Source organism: Scophthalmus maximus, chromosome 10 (assembly GCF_022379125.1).
Source record: "Scophthalmus maximus strain ysfricsl-2021 chromosome 10, ASM2237912v1, whole genome shotgun sequence".
NCBI lineage: Eukaryota > Metazoa > Chordata > Actinopteri > Pleuronectiformes > Scophthalmidae > Scophthalmus > Scophthalmus maximus.
The window spans coordinates 20,025,490-20,045,270 of NC_061524.1; the positions used below are offsets into that span (position 1 = coordinate 20,025,490).

At 46.3% G+C, this 19,781-nt stretch overlaps 2 protein-coding genes across 9 annotated transcripts; one reads left to right on the forward strand and one right to left on the reverse strand.

Annotated features, from left to right (window-relative positions):
• Nucleotides 1-847: 847 nt before the first annotated feature.
• LOC118284901 (NACHT, LRR and PYD domains-containing protein 14) lies at nucleotides 848-18,378 on the reverse strand. Of its 7 annotated transcripts, none has more exons than XM_047335108.1 (11): nucleotides 18,235-18,378; nucleotides 14,483-14,579; nucleotides 13,983-14,141; nucleotides 13,709-13,813; nucleotides 13,288-13,499; nucleotides 11,094-12,891; nucleotides 10,551-10,724; nucleotides 9,649-9,825; nucleotides 3,866-4,039; nucleotides 2,219-2,394; nucleotides 848-1,375 (listed from the first exon to the last, which is right to left on the reverse strand). In XM_047335108.1, exons 2-10 carry the CDS (start codon nucleotides 14,491-14,493, stop codon nucleotides 2,235-2,237), a joined length of 2,970 nt encoding a protein of 989 aa, XP_047191064.1. In that variant the 5' UTR covers nucleotides 14,494-14,579; nucleotides 18,235-18,378; the 3' UTR covers nucleotides 848-1,375; nucleotides 2,219-2,234. The 7 variants fall into 7 exon arrangements, with proteins under 7 accessions (XP_047191064.1, XP_047191067.1, XP_047191065.1 ...); XM_047335111.1 differs by lacking the exon at nucleotides 18,235-18,378 and adding an exon at nucleotides 15,084-15,377 and having other exon boundaries at nucleotides 13,709-13,762; nucleotides 14,037-14,141; XM_047335109.1 differs by lacking the exon at nucleotides 18,235-18,378 and adding an exon at nucleotides 15,084-15,377 and having other exon boundaries at nucleotides 11,094-12,888.
• On the forward strand, nucleotides 15,980-19,083 carry LOC118284902 (sialic acid-binding Ig-like lectin 15). 2 transcript variants are annotated; one of them, XM_035608083.2, is made up of 3 exons: nucleotides 15,980-16,095; nucleotides 17,753-18,142; nucleotides 18,257-19,083. In XM_035608083.2, the coding sequence occupies exons 1-3, from the start codon at nucleotides 16,041-16,043 to the stop codon at nucleotides 18,679-18,681; spliced, it is 870 nt and encodes a 289-aa protein (XP_035463976.2). In that variant the 5' UTR covers nucleotides 15,980-16,040; the 3' UTR covers nucleotides 18,682-19,083. The 2 variants fall into 2 exon arrangements, with proteins under 2 accessions (XP_035463976.2, XP_047191070.1); XM_047335114.1 differs by lacking the exon at nucleotides 15,980-16,095 and adding an exon at nucleotides 16,139-16,492.
• The last annotated feature ends 698 nt before the right edge of the window (nucleotides 19,084-19,781 follow it).

Sequence of the window (19,781 nt, forward strand, 5' to 3'; positions counted from 1 at the left end):
TTACCTCATGGAGATGCTGATCAGCAATGTCAGTTAACAGAGTTTGGAGGGGAAATGGAAGTAGCGTAAGTTTCAGTCCCACTGTAGCAGAGCAGACCACCGAAAAACGTCTTTTGCATACTTCAGCCATTTTTTACCGCGCCAACTCGTGCCGGCAGAGTATCAATCCGCAAATCAGCTGTTTGACTCAAAGCTACCATGGCGAGTTGGCGCAGTAATACATGGCCGAAGTACGCTTGAAAAAAAAGTGCAAACTTAAACAGCTGTCTGGCGGAAAACTGAAGCATTGAAAAAATACGTCCTTCAGTGTACAATTGAACAGTTTTTTTTTTTTAAAGTAAGCATTCAGACGTTGCGAAAAATACTTTTTTTTCGGTGGTCCTCTTTGCTGCAGTGGGACTCTACATCCACTTCCCATTCAAACTCCATTAAATGATATCGCTGATCACCATCTCCATAAGGTCACATATTAACTATGCATAAGTAACTCATACAACCCCACTTCAAAATCACTGAACTATGCCTTCAAGGTTCCTAACTCTTCAGCGCAACACTCGATTGAAACCAAACCTTGGAATGTTGTATGTACCACCGCCTTGCACAAGGTTGTAAAATGTCATACAATTCTGCCAATAGTGGACACCACTGTGTCATCATAACCTGATATTTCTACAATTCTGTGATCTTTAAGGAAATTAAACTTGGTGCGCATGTTCTCGGTGAGAATGCACGTGGCATATTTGAAGCATTCAGATCCACGAACAAACAGACAAAGTGAAAAGTGAGATAGACTCTAGTTCTTCTGAAGAACTTCAGTTCCGGTCTGTCAGAGGAAAAACACTGGAAATCGGGAGATTGGGATTTATTTCTCACCACAAACTGGAAACACGTCAGACTTTACATCAGCTGGTCCACAGATGTTTCTGTTACATAGGAATCAGGTCAGATGGCTGAAAATATCTACATGGTTTATGTAATCAATTATTATTATTATTATTATTATTATATGAATATATAAGAATCAAGAGTTTAAAGACATTTATTATTTTGATCTCAACAAACTTTACATCCATTCACTCTGACATCAACCTCCAAGACATTTTGCTTCATAACATGGAAGACACCTACAGTACTACATCTCTCCACATGATGGAGCCACAACACAAAGAAATGAACAGTAACTTCCTTGTCACTTGTGGTTATGTCTATAGTACGGTGGAGACACTTCCCAGAATTCCTCCAATCACCAAACCAGAAGCTGAACCTGGTCTGTGTGAGCGTCAGAGCGTCTGGTCACAGGTGGAGGGGAGGAGTCTCAGGGAAGATGGCGGCCTGGACGTCGTGCTCTCCTCTTCATCGACACCATCGGTCCGATCTGTTGAGAGAAGACGACAGACGTGACGAGTCGGTGGAGGAGCAGCTTCCTCGGCTTCACGCTAACGTGTCGGAGTGAATGTGCTGAGAGATGGATGGGAACTGACACCCGCTGCTAAACGAGTCCCGGGGATATGAATCAATACGTATCAATAAACTGGGACTGGATCGGTTCTGTTGTCCGTACTGACACGTTCAGAAAATAGATTTCCTATTTTTTATTGCTATATAAGTATCACATCAACAACTCAATTCATGATGAAGATATTAATGGATGATTCATTCAAAGTTCATCTGCTGCTGTTCCAGGTAACGTGATGAAACCAACACGACTGTCACATCTGCGTTCATCCACTCAATCTCAACTGTTCACTAACTCAGAGTGTCAGTGTCAGATCAGTGTGAGGGGGCTCCTGTATTCAATATCTTACTGGTTTAATTATTAATAATGCATCATATTCCATTTTTTTGTTTCACAGAATTTTTACGACCTGAGGCTTTTGTAGAAGAGATCAGCGACCAATCAAATCACAAGTCGCTTAGGGGTGAAGAAGCTGAAGACATGTTTGACGAACATCTTTTATTTGTTTAAATCTTCTTTTTTTTTGTAAGTGTCATAAAACGTGTGTGTGTGTGTGTGTGTGTGTGTGTGTGTGTGTGTGTGTGGAAGAATCCCACCGGCTCGTTGCCGAGGGAACCAGGTTGACATCTGTCATCCCTGAACTTGATTCAGCTTCTCCGAGGTAATGATCCAGAAGAACAGTGGAGGTTCACAGGGAACTCTGGATCTTTGCTCTGATACTGACTGTGATCAGAACAGTTCTGACTCCAGACCTCCACTCACCTCACTGGATCCAGACTCAACACACGACTGTCTGGACAAGATCACGCAGCTCCTTCAGGTCTGAGTTCTTCAGCTTGTTTCCCCTTAGTTCCAGTCGTCTCAGGTGGGAGGTTGTGGACTTCAGAGCTGAGACCAGAGAAGAACAGCTGATCTCTGACAACCTGCAGCGACTCAACCTGGATAAAGAATAAAACTTCAGTCAGGAACACTATAGTCAAAATGAATTAATTCCAATAATCGCAATTGGTTATGTTTGGCAGTATGGCTCTGTTCTGGGACCTCCCTGCCCTCCACACACACATGTGGAAAGCCTGGGATAGGGAGAGCACACCTCCCTATCCTTCCATGAGCTTTCATGGAAATTGAGGAAGGGAGCAGCAATTAAAAAACCCTGCAGAACAGAGCAAGGCCAGAGAACGCAAGTTTATTTGTACAGCACATTTCAACAACAAGGCAATTCAAAGTGCTTTACATAAAACATTTAAAGCATTTGGAAAAAACACATAAAATCACGATAAATACAATAATTAAAAAGAAAAAAAGAAAAACATGTTAAAGTAGGATAAGACGAGTGATAAGTGACAAGAAATGCAGAGATAGCTTATTTACTGAAAAGCAGCGGCAAGCTGAAAAGTCTTCAGTCGTGATTTAAAAAACGAGAGAGTTGCAGCAGACCTGAAGTTTTCTGGGAGTTTGTTCCAGATATGAGCAGGCATCAATCATAACACATGACATTGATTCAGATACAGTATGAAAAGGAGGTGCTGGGGTGGAGGCGGGTTGCGAACTGGCGTGCAGCAGAGCAAGAAGAGTGGGCAGGTTAAAGCAGCTTAAATATGAGGTTATATTAGATAGAGGACCAGCTGAGCAGTCAGCTGATGTGGGCTGGCATATAGATCTCTACTGTCAGCTGATGTGCTACGTTATGGTGGCGCTCGACCTCATGGCCTGCCTGAACTAACGCTTTGCTCGATATGAGACTTTAGAAAACAAAGTTTCTGCTTGAAATGTGAAACACGAGCCATTGAAAGTGAGATGAGATTTGTCTTTGTCTCCACGTTGCTCGGCCACAGTCAGTGGACCATATTCCACAGTCCCAGCTGAGGGCCGAGGGGGACCGGGCCTTATCCCTCCAGGCCCCCCTCTCTGGAACAACCTGCCTGGTGCAACTCTTTCTGAAGATGTTTCCAGACAGGACCTCTGGAGAACCACCACAGAAATGCATCCAGATGTTTTCCAGAGTTTGTGGTTCACATGTGACAAACAGCAGGAGATTGTTGAGTCCAACAGGTTCAGGACAGAAGGTTCTGTGGCGTCTGTGTACAGCAGCAGGAGGCAGGACATGACCATGACTCCACTGTTCACACTCGCTGTGAAGCCTCCACAGATTTTCCTGCTGGATTCTCACATGGACTCACTCACACATTCTCTGGAAATGTGACCAGAGGACCGACAGGAGAAGTTCCTGAACATGTCTAGAGCAACATCTGTGGACATTAGTGTTGTCACATACAGCCCCTCCAGAGAAGATCAGGACCAGGTCTGACAGCAGCCTCACTGTGCTGTGAACGCTGCTATATGAATAAAGTTCATCAGGATTATTACTATTATAACTATGAAGAAGAAAATATGAACATGGTGTCTGACCTCAGAGTCTCCAGTCGACAGTCTGGACTCTCCAGAAAACCACACAGCTCCTTCACTCCTGAATCCTGCAGCGTGTTGTCCCTCAGGTCCAGTCGTCTCAGGTGGGAGGGGTCGGACTTCAGAGCTGAGACCAGAGAAGAACAGCTGATCTCTGACAAACTGCAGCTCCACAACCTGGATAAAGAATAAAACATGAGACTTTAGAAAACAAAGTTTCTGCTTGAAACCGTTCAGTGTTTCATCGTCTGTTCAGCGCTGAAGAAAGTTGAGAACATGGAGGTTTAGAAAAGTGAAGCTCCAAACCCCCTGTATGTCACAACTTCAGCCAGACTTTAGTTTTTTTAATGTGTGTTTCCTGTTTTTGTCACACCAACTCTCATGTCATTTCAGACTCTGCCACTCCCTCCTGATGATTCCATCCACCTGGCCGGCCCCACCCCCAGACCCACCTGCTCCTCTTCAGCCCTTCAGTGTATATATACCAGTCCATTCCCTCAGTTCTCTGCCAGGTTGTCTAGTGTGTCTCCTAGCTCTCCAGCATTCTGTTATTCTGACCCTGATTCTGCCTGTACCTGTTTTGACCTGCCTCTTGGTTTGACCTCTGCCTGTCCATTAAACCCTGTTTTTGCACCTGAACTGTTCTGCATCTTCTTTTGTGGCGTGCTATTTGGTTCTTGCCTGCCATTTTGTGAAAGCCTGACAGTACAATCTGGCCTAAAAAGGAACCAAGCCGACACTGAGAAGATACAGCGTGAAATGGCAGCACAAGTCGCTGCTCTACACCACAACCAACATTTGGAGACTCTGAGCGGTCAGTATCAGCAGCTCATGCAGGCCAGTCAAACGCCAGCGGTTTCTCAAACCACCTGTCTCTGGTCCAGAACCCCACTTAAGTTAAGCCAACATGTTTCTGGAGCTCCAGGTACCTGCCGTTCTTTTTTGGCTCTGTGCTTGCTCATTGACTTTTGACCTACAGCCTCTCACATTTCCCACTGAGAGGTCAAGAGTGGCATTTCTGATCACCCAGCTCACTTGACGGGCTCGGTACTGGGGCACCACTGAGTGGGAGAAGCAGTAGGCTCAATGTTCTTCTGTGACTGCCTTTTCTGAGGGTCTTAGGAAGGTGTTTGATCATGCTACCCCTGGCCGAGAGGCTGCTCGTGGACTGTTTGACCTGGTTCAGGGGAGCCAGAGAGTGACTGACTATTCCATTGAGTTCCAGACAACGGGCTTTCTGATCATAATAATAATAATAATACATTTTATTTGCGCTTTACATTAAAGCAATCTCAAAGTGCTACAGAGCATAGAGTAATGCAATTAGAAAAAATCAAGGTCAATGAATTAAAATTAAAAAGATCTGATGACATCAAGGACGAGCTGGCGGCTCTCATCGCCACGGCCATCTGCATCAACGGGCGTCTCCAGGAAAGGAGACAAGAGAGAGTACTGACCAGTTCTCCCCAGAGCTTTACACGTCCTCCAGCTTCACCTCCCACTGCAAGATTTTCTACTTCCACTGGCACTCCTAGCGACCCAGTTGAGCCCATGCAACTTGGCAGGACAAGGCTGTCAGCTGCTGAATGACAGTGGCGCCAAAGAGAGAACTGCTGCATGTACTGTGGGCAGTAGATGTCCAGTAAAAAGACAGAGCTCACCATGAATCAAGAGGGCGCTGGTGAGCCGCATGAGGAACTCTGAAATGCCCTATCGGCCACTACTTCAGGCCCAGCTCAACTGTAATGGACAATCCTACACGGTTTCTGTTTTCATTGACTCCGGGGCCGACACTAACCTTCTGGATCGTGGTCTTGCCATACAGGTGGGTATTAACTACTGCTCTGGATGGGCGCCTCCTCTGCATAGTAACCCACTGAACTGTTCCTCTTCATCGGGGCATATCAGGTAATCACACTGAATCTATCTATCTTTCACCTGATAAATGCTCCACAGCAGCCGATTATCCTGGGGTTTCGTTGGTTAAAGAGACATAATCCATGCATTGACTTGGGGACTGGTTCCATTCTACAGTGGAGTGAACATTGTCATGCAGTTTGTCTGAGATCTGCTTTGTAACCTGCCATCAACATCTCTTCTTTTAAAGAGTTCCCAGATCTCTCAGGTGTCCCATTCGAGAACCATGACTTAAAGGAGGTGTTTAACAAAGTTCGGGCCACCTCAGTTCCCCCACACCGCCCATATGATTGTGCCATTGACCTTCTCCCTGGCTCATCACCGCCTAGGGTGAGACTCTTCTCTTTCTCAGCTCCTGCAATCAAGGCCATAGAGGAATATATTAACAACTCACTGGCAGCAGGCAGGGTGAGGGTAGTGTGGACAAAAAATTATAAATCCCTCTGGCCCTGCCTCGATTACCGTTGGCTAAATGATGTCACTGTTAAAAACAGGTACCCCCTCCCACTCATCTCCTCTGCATTCGAACTGTTGCAAGGGGCTTCTGTGTTTACCAAGTTTGTTCACATTCAGGAGGGGCAGAGTGGAAAACGGCTTTCAATACCCAGAGGGGCCACTACGTGTGCCTGGTTATGCCTTTCGGACTAACTAATGCTCCTGCAATATTCCAAGCCTTGATGATTGATGTACTCCAGGATATTCTCAATGTGTTTGTGTTTGTATATCTCAATGACATCCTAATCTTTTCAACGTCTGAACAGGAACACGTGCAGCATGTCCAGTGTTCTGCAGAGATTATGAGAGAATCAGCTGTTCGTGAAGGTGGAAAAGTCTGAGTTCCATGCCACTGAGGTGTTGTTCCTGGGATCATTGCGGTCAGATGTATTCACATGGATCCTGCCATGGTTTATGCGGTGGTGGATTGGCTGGTTCTCACCACTTGAAAGAAGCTTCAACAGTTCCTAGGGTTTGCCAATTTTTGTTGTAGTACTATAGTTTATCCGCAACTACAGTTCTGTGGCAGCTCCCCTGACACCCCTCACCTCCCAGAATGTAGCCTTCCAATGGCCTCCTGCTGCAGAAAATGTGTTCAGTGAATTAAAATCACGGTCTATTATTATTATTACTATTATTATTATTAATAACATCATTGCATTTATAATTGTCAGTTTTTCTGAAATTATAATTATCAGTCTGGTAGAGATTAAAGCAACTGTTATACAACTCCTCTCTCCCCCGATGTTTTACATTAGATGTCACTAATTCTGTCTGTGTTTTCTCTCTCTCCTAGTGTATCTCTGACCCGAGAGGTGCAGGACACAAACCCCTCATAATAATAATTATTATTATTATTATTACTAATTATAATAACAACACCAAACATGATTGAATTTATAAGTGTTCGTATTATTTTTTTAATTAGAAGTATCAGTCTGGTAGAGATTAAAGCTTCGGTTGTACAACTGTCCTCTCTCTTCTCCCCTGCTGTCTTTCCTCTCCCCCTCTTTCCTCCCACTTCTGCCCTCTCCCCCATTTCTCTCCTCACCCCAACCGGTCGAGACACATGACCGCCCACAACCGAGTCCAGTTCTGACAGAGATTTATTCCTGTTACGGGAGTTTTTTGCTTGCTCATTGTGGGATTTGTTGAAGTGCCTTGGGACAATGTATGTTGTGATTTGGCGCTATACAAATAAAATTGAATTGAATTGAATCAAATTCTCTTCTGCTCCCATTCTTATCCATCCAGATCCAGAATGCCAGTTTGGGGTGGAAGTGGATGCGTCAGACTCTGGGGTGGGGGCAGTCCTTTCTCAGCATTCAGCGTAGGACCAAAAGTTACATCCTTGTGTTTCCAGTCTGACAGCTGTCCCACACAACCTGAGACTATCATCCCAGAAAATATGGTCAGAAAAAAACAGTCTCAGGCCAACCACCAGCTCCCAGTGTGTGCCCTGATAATCGCCTGTATATGCTTGCGAATCTCCGTTCTCAGGTCCTCTATGCTTCCCGCCTTGCCTGTCATCTGAAGCCACGTTTATGGTGGGCTTCCATGGAAGATGACACCAAGGAGGTCATCACTGCTTGCCAGATTTGCTCTCAGCACAAGACCGCTCACCATGCCTCTTCTGCAGCCAATACCCATTCCTCATCGTCCATGGTCCCACATCTCACTCGACTTTGTCACCGGATTGCCTCTTTCAGAGAGTAACACCACCAATCTAACTATTGTGGATAGATTTTCTAAATCGGCTCAGTTTATTCCATTGACCAAATTACTGTATGCCAAAGAAACAGCTGAACTCGTGTTGCACCATGTTTTCCGTCTGCAAGGCCTTCTCTGTGACATTGTCTCAAACCAGGGGCAGCAGTTCACATCTCATTTGTGGACAGAGTTTTGCCAGCTGTTGGGGGCCACAGTCAGCCTATCCTCTGGTTTCCATCCTCAATCCAACAGACAGACTGAACGGATGAACCAGGAAATGGAAACTGCCTTGCGTTGCATCACATCCCAGAACCTGTCCTCCTGGTCCAAGCAGCTTCTGTGGGTTGAATACGCTCACATTACACTCCCAAGCTCAGCTATGGGGCTTTCTCCTTTTCAGTGCTCTCTGGGATAACAACCTCCCTGTTCCCTGAGCAGGAGTGAGAAGCCAGTGTCCCGTCTGTCCAGGCATTCATCCAGCGCTGTCGGTGCACCTGGTTGTGATCCCGTTCTGCTCTCCTGCGTTTGTCCAACCAGTACAAGAGAAGTGCCAACCGGCGTCGCACCCTTGCACCCTGCTACACTCCTGGTCAGAAGGTTTGGTTGTCCACACATGACCTTCCACTCCAGGTAGAGTCTAGAAAGGTTTGTGGGCCGTCCTCCATCAGTAAATTCATCAACCCTGCTGCAGTCCGTCTCCGCCTTCCTCGCTCTATGAGGATTCATCCTGCCTTCCATGTCTCCAAGGTCAAACCTGTTAAGGAAAGCCAGCTCCAGCCCTCCTCCAGACCCCCACCGCCGTATCATCAAGCATCGTATCAAGTCACGGCGGCGGGGAAGGGGTCTTCAATACATTATAGATTGGGAGGGTTATGGCCCTGAGGGGCACTCATGCGTTCCGGCTCGCCACATCTTGGACCCTGATCTCATCTCAGCATTCCATAGGGACCAGCCTGGTGGGATCTCAGGAGCCGTCCAACCCTAGAAGTGGTTGTTCTGTCACAACTCAGTCTTCTCAGTCAGTGTCAGATGAACTTTCATGCTCGTACTCACAGATAATGAAAGTTTGTTTCATTGTCTGATAAAATGATATGAACAAAATATTGAAATGTGAAACACGATGAGTCATTTAAAGTGAGATCAGATTTGTCTTTGTCTGCACGTTGCTCGTCCACAGTCAGTGGACCATATTCCACAGTCACAGCTGAGGGCCAAGGGGGACCAGGCCTTTTCCATCCAGGCCCCCCCTCTCTGGAACAACCTGCCTGGTGCAACACTTAGTAAAGCTGTTTCAGACAGGACCTCTGGAGAATGTTTGCAGAATTGCATCCAGACATGTGACAAACAGCAGGAGATTGTTGAGTCAAACAGGTTAAAGGACAGAAGGTTCTGTGGCTTCTGTGTAGAGCAGCAGGAGGCAGGACATGACCAGAACTCCACTGTTCACACTCATCAACACGTCCACTCGCTGTGAATCCTCCAGAGATTTTCCTTCTGGATTCTCACAAGGACTCACTCACACATTCCTAGGGAATGTGTGAGTGAGTCCAGGACCAGGTCTGACAGCAGCTTCACTGTGCTGTGAATGCTGCCATATGAATAAAGTTTATCATGATTATTACAATTATAACAATGATGAATAAAATGTAAACATGGTGTCTGACCTCAGAGTCTCCAGTCGACAGTGTGGACTCTCCAGAAAACCACACAGCTCCTTCACTCCTGAATCCTGCAGCTTGTTGTTGTAGCTCAGTTCCAGTCGTCTCAGGTGGGAGGGGTTGGACTTCAGAGCTGAGGCCAGAGAAGAACAGCTGATCTCTGACAAACTGCAGTTCACCAACCTGGATAAAGAATAAAACAAAGAATCACATCATTGATAATCCTGATCAATGAGTCTTTGTCTGTCTGTTCTTGTGAATCATCATCATGTCAATGTCATGTCACTGTTCATGTCAACACAGACTCATGACCTGCTGCTGACCTCAGTCCAAACTGTAACGAGAAAATAAATATCAAAAATTTAGAGATGTTGATCTCCAAACCTCTGTTCCTTCTCTCATGTGTCACACGACCTTCTTCTCCCTGAAGGTCTGTGGGATTAAAACATGTTCAAAGTGGAGACGGGTCCTGATGGTCGAGTCCATTCAATCTGGGTTCTGATTGTGTCTTTCATTCACTTCCTGAGTTTAGTTGATCTGAGCCACTGTCGAACTCGTCTGCTGATTGGTCCCTACATCACAACTACAATGACCGTGTGCATCCATGAGAACACAACAACAGGTTCATACATCTGTTTCCAAGAGAAACTCAACTGGACCCTTTGAACAACAGAAATGTCAGATCCATCACTTCTGTGACACGAGCTCTGAACTATATGTGTTTGTTGAAGAGAGACGCAGCGTTTGTCATGTTCAGATGAGCAGCATCACCAGAAACCTGAGAAATCTTAGTGTCTCCACGACTCTGGATCACAAACACTATGACTGGTCTCACCAGAAGTGAAACTTCTAACATTTAACATGTATGTGTCCAAAACAAACCCAACAGATCCAGTCAGTGAACTGACCTCAGAGTCTCCAGTCTACAATGTGGACTCTCCAGTCCAGCAGACAGAACCCTCACTTCCGAATCCTGCAGGTTGTTGTGGCTCAGGTCCAGTTCTGTCAGGTGGGAGGGGTCGGACTTTAGAGCGGAGGCCACGACTTTACAGTGAGTCTCTGAGAGTCCACAGTGAGTAAATCTGTGAAGAGAGAAAATATAAAACCAGACAATCTGTGATAAAAACACACTTGATGCATCTGATGAGGTGGTTGTGGCTGGCTGCAGTACAGGTCATAAACCAGTATGTGCAGTTTGAATTAGTTATTTGATGCTATAACAACATGTTGACTCATCATAACTGGCAGCTGAGACTGTCTTATGATTGGTCGGTGGTGTATCAGTAGGACCCCGATACCACGGCTCCACTCCCCAATCACTACTGTGATACTCTGATTTGAATGATGTCACCAGAACAAGATGGCGGCGCCTGAATCTGAGATGTTGTGTCTAAAGTTTAGTGCAGAGGGAAGAAGTGGAGACATGTCGTCCATCACTGGTCTGGACTCACCGAGCCTTTCTGCAGTTCCTCACAGCTGGGATCAGTCTCCATCGTCCCTCCCATGATGTGTTGTACTTGTTCAGGTCCAAGTCATCCAGAACCTCCTCTGACATCTGCAGCATGTAGGCCAGAGCAGAGCAGTGGATCACAGAGAGGTTCTTCTCTGATCTGTTCTCTGACTTCAGGAACTCTTGGATCTCCTGATGTACTGAGAGGTCGTTCATCTCCATCAGACAGTGGAAGATGTTGATGCTTCTGTCAGGAGAGATTTTATTACTGTTCATCTTCTTCAGGTTGTCGATGACTCTCTTGATGATCTTCTTCTCTGTGCGACCCATCAGGCCTCTGAAGAATCTCTGGTTGGACTCCAGACAGAGGCCGTGAAGGAATCGAACAAACAGATCCAGGTGGCCATTTGGACTTTCAAAGGATCTCTCCATGGTGCTTCCCAGGATGTCCTCCAGAAAAGAGTCATGTTGTGTGTTGTTCCATTTTGTTCCCAGGAAGTCGTCCAGTACTTTTGTGTTTCTGTTGGTGACACAGTGGAACATGTAGACTGCAGCCAGAAACTCCTGAACGCTCAGATGAACAAAGCAGTAGACGGTTTTCTGGAGGATTACACTCTCTCTTCTGAAGATCTCAGTACAAACTCCTGAGTACACCAGGGCCTCTGTGACGTCAAGGCCACAGCGCTCCAGGTCTTCTTGGTAGAACATGATGTTTCCTGTCTCCAGATGTTTAAACGCCAGCCTCCCCAGCTTCAGGAGAACTTCCCTGTCGGCCTCCGTCAGCTCCTGTGGACTCGTCTCACGTCCTTCATGATACTTGTTCTTCTTCCTCCTTGTCTGAACCAGCAGGAAGTGTGAGTACAGGTCAGTCAGGGTCTTGGGCAGCTCTTCTCTCTGGTCTATGGTCAACATGTGCTCCAGAACTGTAGCACTGATCCAGCAGAAGACTGGGATTTGACACATGATGTGGAGGCTCCTGGACGTCTTCACGTGTGAGATGATTCTGCTGGACAGCTCTTCATCACTGAACCTTCTCCTGAAGTACTCCTCCTTCTGGGCGTCGGTGAAGCCTCGTACCTCTGTCACCCTGTCAACACAAGTCGGAGGGATCTGATTGGCTGCCGCAGGTCGGGAGGTTATCCAGATGAGAGCGGAGGGAAGCAGATTCCCCTGGATGAGGTTCGTCAGCAGCACGTTGACTGATGACCTCTGTGTGACATCACACAAAACCTCCCTGTGGTTGAAATCCAGAGAAAGTCTGCTTTCATCCAGGCCGTCAAAGATGAACAACAGTCTACAGACAGTGAGCTTCTCCTCTGTGACCTTCTGTAATGTTGGATGGAAAACACGGAGCAGCGTGAGAAGACTGTGCTGCTGGTCTCTGATCAGGTTCAGCTCCCTGAACGAAAGCAGAATCAGCAGACTGACGTCTTGGTTTTCCAAACCCTCAGCCCAGTCCAGAGTGAACTTCTGCACCGAGAAGGTTTTTCCAACGCCAGCGACGCCGTTCGTCAGGACGACTCTGATGCGTCTCTGCTGGTCGGGTCCGGCTTTAAAGATGTCGTGGCACTTGATAGGAGTTTCATGGAGGGTCTCCTTCTTGGAGGTCGTCTCGAGCTGCCTCACCTCATGTTGGGTATTGACCTCTTCACTCTGTCCCTCTGTGATGTAGAGCTCAGTGAAGATCCTGTTGAGGAGGGTTTCACTTCCTCTGTCATCACTTCCTTCAGTCACACGTTCACATCTCGACCTCAGACTGATCTTATGTTCATCTAGAACCTGCTGCAGACCACCATCTGCTGAAAGACAAGAACCAGAGTAGGACTGAAGACAGAGAGTCTGATGATCACTTTCATAAGATACGTCCAACTATAAACAGAGAAATCTTTGTCTTTCTGTTTCTGGAATTTCTAGTCAACCGGTCATACGAAAATCAAAAACACAAACTATAAATCATCTATATAAACCTTACACAACCTGTAACTGTACGTTGGATGAAAGTGCAGCAATAACACATGAACCTTGTCGAGTGTGAAGTTGTTTGAATGATGCCTCATGAAAAGCTGCCGGCTGGATTAAAGCTCAACAATCAGACACATTCTGAACTGGATCATATTAAACGTCAGTGCTGTATGATTGAACAAATGAACCATCAGACAGAAGTTCAGTGTCACTCTGCACAGAGCGTCTCTGACCTGCTGTCTGAGCTCCAGGTCCTGTTCTGGATCTTTTTCCACACTGGGGACAGGAGGACTCTCCTGGTGAACCCGACTGGTCCCAGTATGAGGTGATGCAGCGTCTGCAGAGCCAGTGTCCACAGCTGGTGGAGACTGGATCCTTCAGGACGTCCTGACAAGAAGCACAGCAGGACGGCAGCTTCTTCTCAGAGACATGACTCCTCTTCTCTCTGTGGACACGGAGACTTTTCATCAGTGATGCTTCTCTTCAATGTTCCTGCACAAAACCTCTGAGCAGCTTCAGTAGAGAACAAACACAATGTGACTGTGACTTCAGAGAAATCCTGAAAAAAGATCTTTGGCAGCGACTAATAAATGTGAAATGTATTTCAACACTGAATCATGTTCAGATCAGTTCACAGTAGAAACAGTCTCTTACTCAGAGTGTGAGGGTCCAGGTTCACCACTGAAGTTTACAGGTTGTTCTTTGGACCAGTCACTCTTCATGGACACACAGCTGAACACTGGAGACTCTGATCTTTGTCTGTGGACAAATCAAATATGTTAGTCACATCATCAGAACTTGTAATGAGCATCTTCCCATTGTGAACATTTCCTCTGTGACTGGAAACTGTGAAGAGTTTCTACATCGACATGTTGGAGGTTGATTGACTGAACCAGACACAACGTGAGGTGTGGACACAGTCTCTTACTCAGAGTGTGAGGGTCCAGGTTCACCACTGAAGTTTACAGGTTGTTCTTTGGACCAGTCACTCTTCATGGACACACAGCTGAACACTGGAGACTCTGCTCTGTCCTCGTCTTCCTGCAGATCGCTCATCTTCTCTGGTCTGAGAGGTGAAGCTCCAACACTGGAGACACACGAGCTCATCATCATAAACTCATTTAAAGTTAGACGCATCTCATTTCTTTACATGTAGAATTAAAACCACAGATATTTTCCCTCCATCATAAAGACACAGTTTGACTCAACTGGTCGGACTTTAGATCCACGTCACGTGTAGCACTGCGTCACAGTGAGTCGAGTGATGAAGGTCCGGTCCAGACAGACGCCGCTTAGACCGGACCTTCGTCACTGAAGCTCAGTGTGACGCAGTGAGTTGATGTGTGAGCGCACAGGAATAAAAGAGTCAGTGGTGAGAGTCACAGTGAATCTCCTTCCTGCTTCTCCTGTGGACGACTGTTCACTCACTGTTCCTCCATGTTCGTCTCCTCGTCATCTCTGTGGTTTCCTCTCGTCTGCTGCTGGAGAAACCGGCTCTTCTCTCCCGCTGACCCTTAACTTCCTCCTGTGGTATCAATTTCTCATACAATCATGTATTCAACATACTTTCAGTTTAAATTGTGTTTCTTGAATGTGGGACAGACTGTTTACGAGGAGTAATAAACTGCTGAGCCTTGAGTAGAAAGTCAGATAAGGAACGTGTGGTGTACAAGGGTTAATAAACTGATGGTGGATTAGGGGTAATAAGACACTTGTGCCAGGAAGGAAGGATTCAGTAGACGTAAGGTCCAGCTCTCCTGTTGAGTCCGGCCGTGCTGGCCTGGCTGGTTAAGATGTCTTTCCTCTATGATCTGGGTCGGACCTCTGAACCTTCCCATGGTGAAGGAGCTCTTAACCAGCTGAACAGACTCTGTTGTACTCTTGACTTTGTTCAATGAAATTAAGATCTCCACCACACCTCCCACAGACGCTGCTCACAGCTCTATACACACTATATATATATATATTAATAAATCTCATATATTATTCATAAAAGAGAGAGATCTGAAGTCAAATAATATAAACTTACCCGCGGCAGTTTTCTTTTTTACCTCCTGTTCTGCTTAGAGACTGACTCACTGAACACCTTCGTTTTCATCTGCTCCTCCCCTGTTGTGTGTGTGTGTGTGTGTGTGTGTGTGTGTGTGTGTGTGTGTGTGTGTGTGTGTGTTGTTGAGGGAGTTCCAGTGTGTCAATGATTAACGTATATCCCTCATATCCCAACAAGCCCTGGACTTCGTGATCAAACTTAAAAAGACCAAAGAGCAAACAGACTTAAGTTAATAATTTTAAAGACTGTATAGTCACATAATGGACTTTTGTTTTGAGTTAGTTAAATCCAATATGGTGCATCCCTAGTTTTTTCCTTAGGGAGGTTAGTACAATCAACAGGGGCCAGTCGAAGTCAAATGGGAGAGCCCACCTCCTCGCCCCTAATACATCACAAGACTCTGATCAACATTATAAACACGACAGCGATGATGACGATGATGAAGGATGGAGCATGTATAATGTGAAAGGTATCGGTCCCAGCACAGAACCTTGTGGAACTCCGTGACTCACTTTTGTAAGAATGGAAGATTGGTTGTCAACGTTAACAAAGTGAAATCTATCTGATAAGTAAGACTCAAACCAGTCGAGTGCTGTTCCTTTAATCACAGTGTGTCTGAGTCTCTGGGACTGAATATTGTGACCAATGCAGCACTGACAGGATGTGAATAGATACACACTTATTGTTTCACAAATATGGATTAAAGCCACAACATCCTGATGAAGAGTCTGTGATGAGAACCTGACCAGGTCTACACAGCAAAGATGAGATGAGTTGAGAGATATGACATTGTTTCCTTGTGATACAAAATACATATACATAGAGGAAATGGGAAGAAACACAGTGACACAGGGCTGTGTGTGGAGGTACTGAGTCACACACACACACACACACACACACACACACAGACAGACTGGTGTCTTCAGTCGTCTCATCATGGACGTTCATCTGGTCTGTAGAGCTCTGAGTCTGCTGTTGTCTGCTGGAGGAGGTGAGCTGAGGAAAATCATGATGAAAATCATGATGATGATGATGATGATGATGATGATGACTGTGTTGTATTATTTTACTGTTGGTGTCAGAAATGTCCACATTTAAAGATTGTCTCCACGTCTCACCGCACCTGTCCAGTATGCATGTATGAATGTGTGAATGTATGAATGTATGAATGTGTGAATAGATTAGTTGATATTTTGACAAACATCATGAAGTACTCAGGCAGGTTAACCCGCTCTGGTAGCAGGTCATGTGACTGTTGTAATGAATGGAGACTTTCAGGCTGTTAAATTCTTCTGTCTGTTTGTCTGAGTTGTAACTGATTCACAAACATCCGAATCATGAATCAGCCTCAAACTCACAGGAACAGTGAAGCTGTCGGACGTCGCACGGTTTGTTCTTCAGCTTCAGAGACAAACATCATCAAGTCCACAGCTCTGAGCTAACAGCTAATCTCACTCAGAGCTAACAGCTAATTCTGCTCAGAGCTAACAGCTACTTCTGCTCTGAGCTAACAGCTAATCTGACTCACAGCTAACAGCTAATTCTGCTCTGAGCTAACAGCTACATCTGCTCTGGGCTAACAGCTAATCTTACTCAGAGCTAACAGCTAATTCTGCTCTGAGCTAACAGCTAATCTTTCTCTGAGCTAACAGCTAATCTGACTCAGAGCTAACAGCTACTTCTGAACTGAGCTAACAGCTAATTCTGCTCTGAGCTAAAAGCTACTTCTGCTCTGAGCTAAGAGCTAATCTTTCTCTGAGCTAACAGCTACTTCTGATCTGAGCTAACAGCTAATTCTGCTCTGAGCTAACAGCTAAATCTGCTTTGAGCTAATATCTAATCTTTCTCTGAGCTAACAGCTAATCTGACTCAGAGCTAACAGCTAATTCTACTCTGAGTTTACAGCTAATTATGCTCTGAGCTAACAGCTAATCTGACTCAGAGCTAACAGCTAATTCTGCTCTGAGCTAACAACTAATTCTGCTCTGACCTAACAGCTAAATCTGCTTTGAGCTAATATCTAATCTTTCTCTGAGCTAACAGCTACTTCTGCTCTGAGCTAACTGCTTATTCTGCCTTGAGCTAACAGCTAAGTCCGATCTGAGCTAACAGCTAATCTTACTCATCACTAACAGCTAATTCTGCTCTTAGCTAACAGCTAATCTGACTCAGAGCTAACAGCTAGTTCTGCTCTGAGCTTACAGCTAATTCTGCTCTGAGCTAACAACTAATTCTGCTCTGAGCTAACAGCTAATTCTCCTCCTAGCTAACAGCTACTTCTACTCCGAGCTAACAGCTAATTCTCCTCTGAGCTAACGGCTCAGTCTAATCTGAGCTAACAGCTAATTCTGCTCTGAGCTAACAGCTAATTCTGCTCTGAGCTAACAGCTAATCTTACTCATAGCTCCTGCTGTCTGCAATAACAGACTTTTCCTCTAGCGCCACCATCAGGTCGACATTTTTATTTGACACGTTGGTTTATTTTACCTGCAGCTGCCTAACAATGTTCCCATCAGCTGTGTTTTAATGACCTGCTGATGAACTGCGATGGTGGATGCTAAACCTTAGCATTTAGCATCAGAGCCTCGCTGTGGCTACAGACTGAGGTAACCAGCCACCACTTTCCCCCCGTGCCCCCCTCCCACCAGTCCTCTGTGCCAGCGATGACGGCTGGTCCATGAACGTGCAGCCGGAGGTCCGAGCCATCGACGGTTACCCGGTGGTTCTGCCCTGCACTTTCAGCCACCCGCAGCACTCCCAGCATTCCTCGCTGCAGGTGCTGTGGCGTCTGGGCCACGGTCAGGGCGCCGCCGTCCTGTTCCGCTGCACCAGCCGGACCGGGGCCCCCACCTGTGAGCCAGGGCCCCAGCAGGACCAGCGCTACCGGCTGGAGGGCAACCCACGAGAGCACGACCTGTCGCTGCGCATCAACAGAGCCTCCCTACAGGACAGCGGGCGCTACTACTGCAGGGTGGAGGTTCAGGGCCGAGAGCACATCAGCTTCGAGGACAAGATGGGAACCAGACTGAGAGTGGAGGGTTGGTCCACACTGACACTTCGTCATCTTACAACTGCATAATTCACCGTCCTCTGCCTGCAGGGGGCGACTGTGGCCCTTTGTTTTACTCACCAGCTTCTCGTTTGTGCTGCAGCTCCTCCGAAGATCCTGGCTCTGTCAGTGGAGGGCAGTGAGCAGTCCGGGTACAGGGCTCTGTGCCGAGTTCAGGGCTCCCCGCTGCCGGACGTCCAGTGGCTCGGTCCGGACGACCTGCTGGAGGGTTCGTCGGTAGGCCCGCTGGCTCAGGGCACCACGGCTCACTACCACACCGTCAGCCAGCTGAGGGACGTGGAGCCGGGCCAGCAGTACACCTGCAGCGCCTCCAACCCGCTTGGCAAAGAGCAGGCCACCCTGTACGTCCTGCCCCCCCAGCCCCCGCCGTCACTGGCCGGGGCGTCGCCTCCTCTGCTGCTGCTCCTGTCGCTGTCTGTGGGGGCAAAGGTCATCCTCCTGGTGGGGGTGGGGGTGTGGCTGGTGCAGGGAGGAGCTCTGCAGGGAGTCCGCTGCTGGTGGAAGTAACCTGTTCTCAACATCTTAACAATGTAATGAATTAACTCTCATTATAATTTAAGTTTTACAGACTTTATCATCATAATCAGGTTCATATTTCATCATGTTTATTTGTAATCACATGAGCAGGAAGCTGCTGATAAACATCCAAAAAAGTTCTGATGAAAACATGTAGTTGTTCTGTATCAAAGATAAGAACGAACACATTCTCTCAAATGGACGTAATGGGATGAAATGTTTCATAAGTCACAAAATTATGATGAAAAGAAATGTGTAACATAGTAAAACAGGTTACGACTCCAGTTAAACCCCAGGAAATATTAATTCATGATTAATTTCCTGTTTGTAAAAAGGTTTCATGGATGATTAGTGTCCGGTTTTCTCGCGTGACATTAAATATTAATCTCTTCAGTGTTGAATCTATTATTGTATTAATGTTGTGGATGTTGATTGTTGTTGAACAGTCAGAAGAAGTAGAGAGGAACAATATGGTTTTAAGGCGCAGAAATCATTCAACACAGAAAAGTCCTGTCTCACTTCAGAAGAACGACTTTATTCAAATGTCCAACTCGTTTAATGTTACTTGGCTGAAGGGAGACGACCAGTTTCACACATTGTTACAGATCAAACTGAAGTGACCACACTGGTGACGGCCAGCAGGGGGAGCTGGTGTCCAACTGGAGGTCTGGAAAAATATGGATGGAAACAACAAACAGCAGATTCAGGACCATCACAGATTAATCTGCTCAAACTGCTTCTGTCTACACGTGGACTGAAAGATTACGTCCTCCGACTGAACCATTCATGATTCATATAGCATGTGTCACTGTTATAAATGTAGTGCTTCACAAAATGGAGGACCTGATCATTTGGTCCTTTGTTCCAAAGACAAAGGAACAGACTGGAAAACTCTGATGCCCAGAATGCTTCACTTATCACACCTTGGTGTGAACTCTCCTCCAAGCTCCAGCTGCCATTGGTCACTGTGTGCCCCAGACCCCAGGGGGTCATCAGGCCCAGAAAACCCCAGCGCACCCATCTTTTCACTCTCTTCCTGCCTCTAACTTCAAGGAGACAACACTCTCTTCTCCAACCTCTCAACGGAGAGC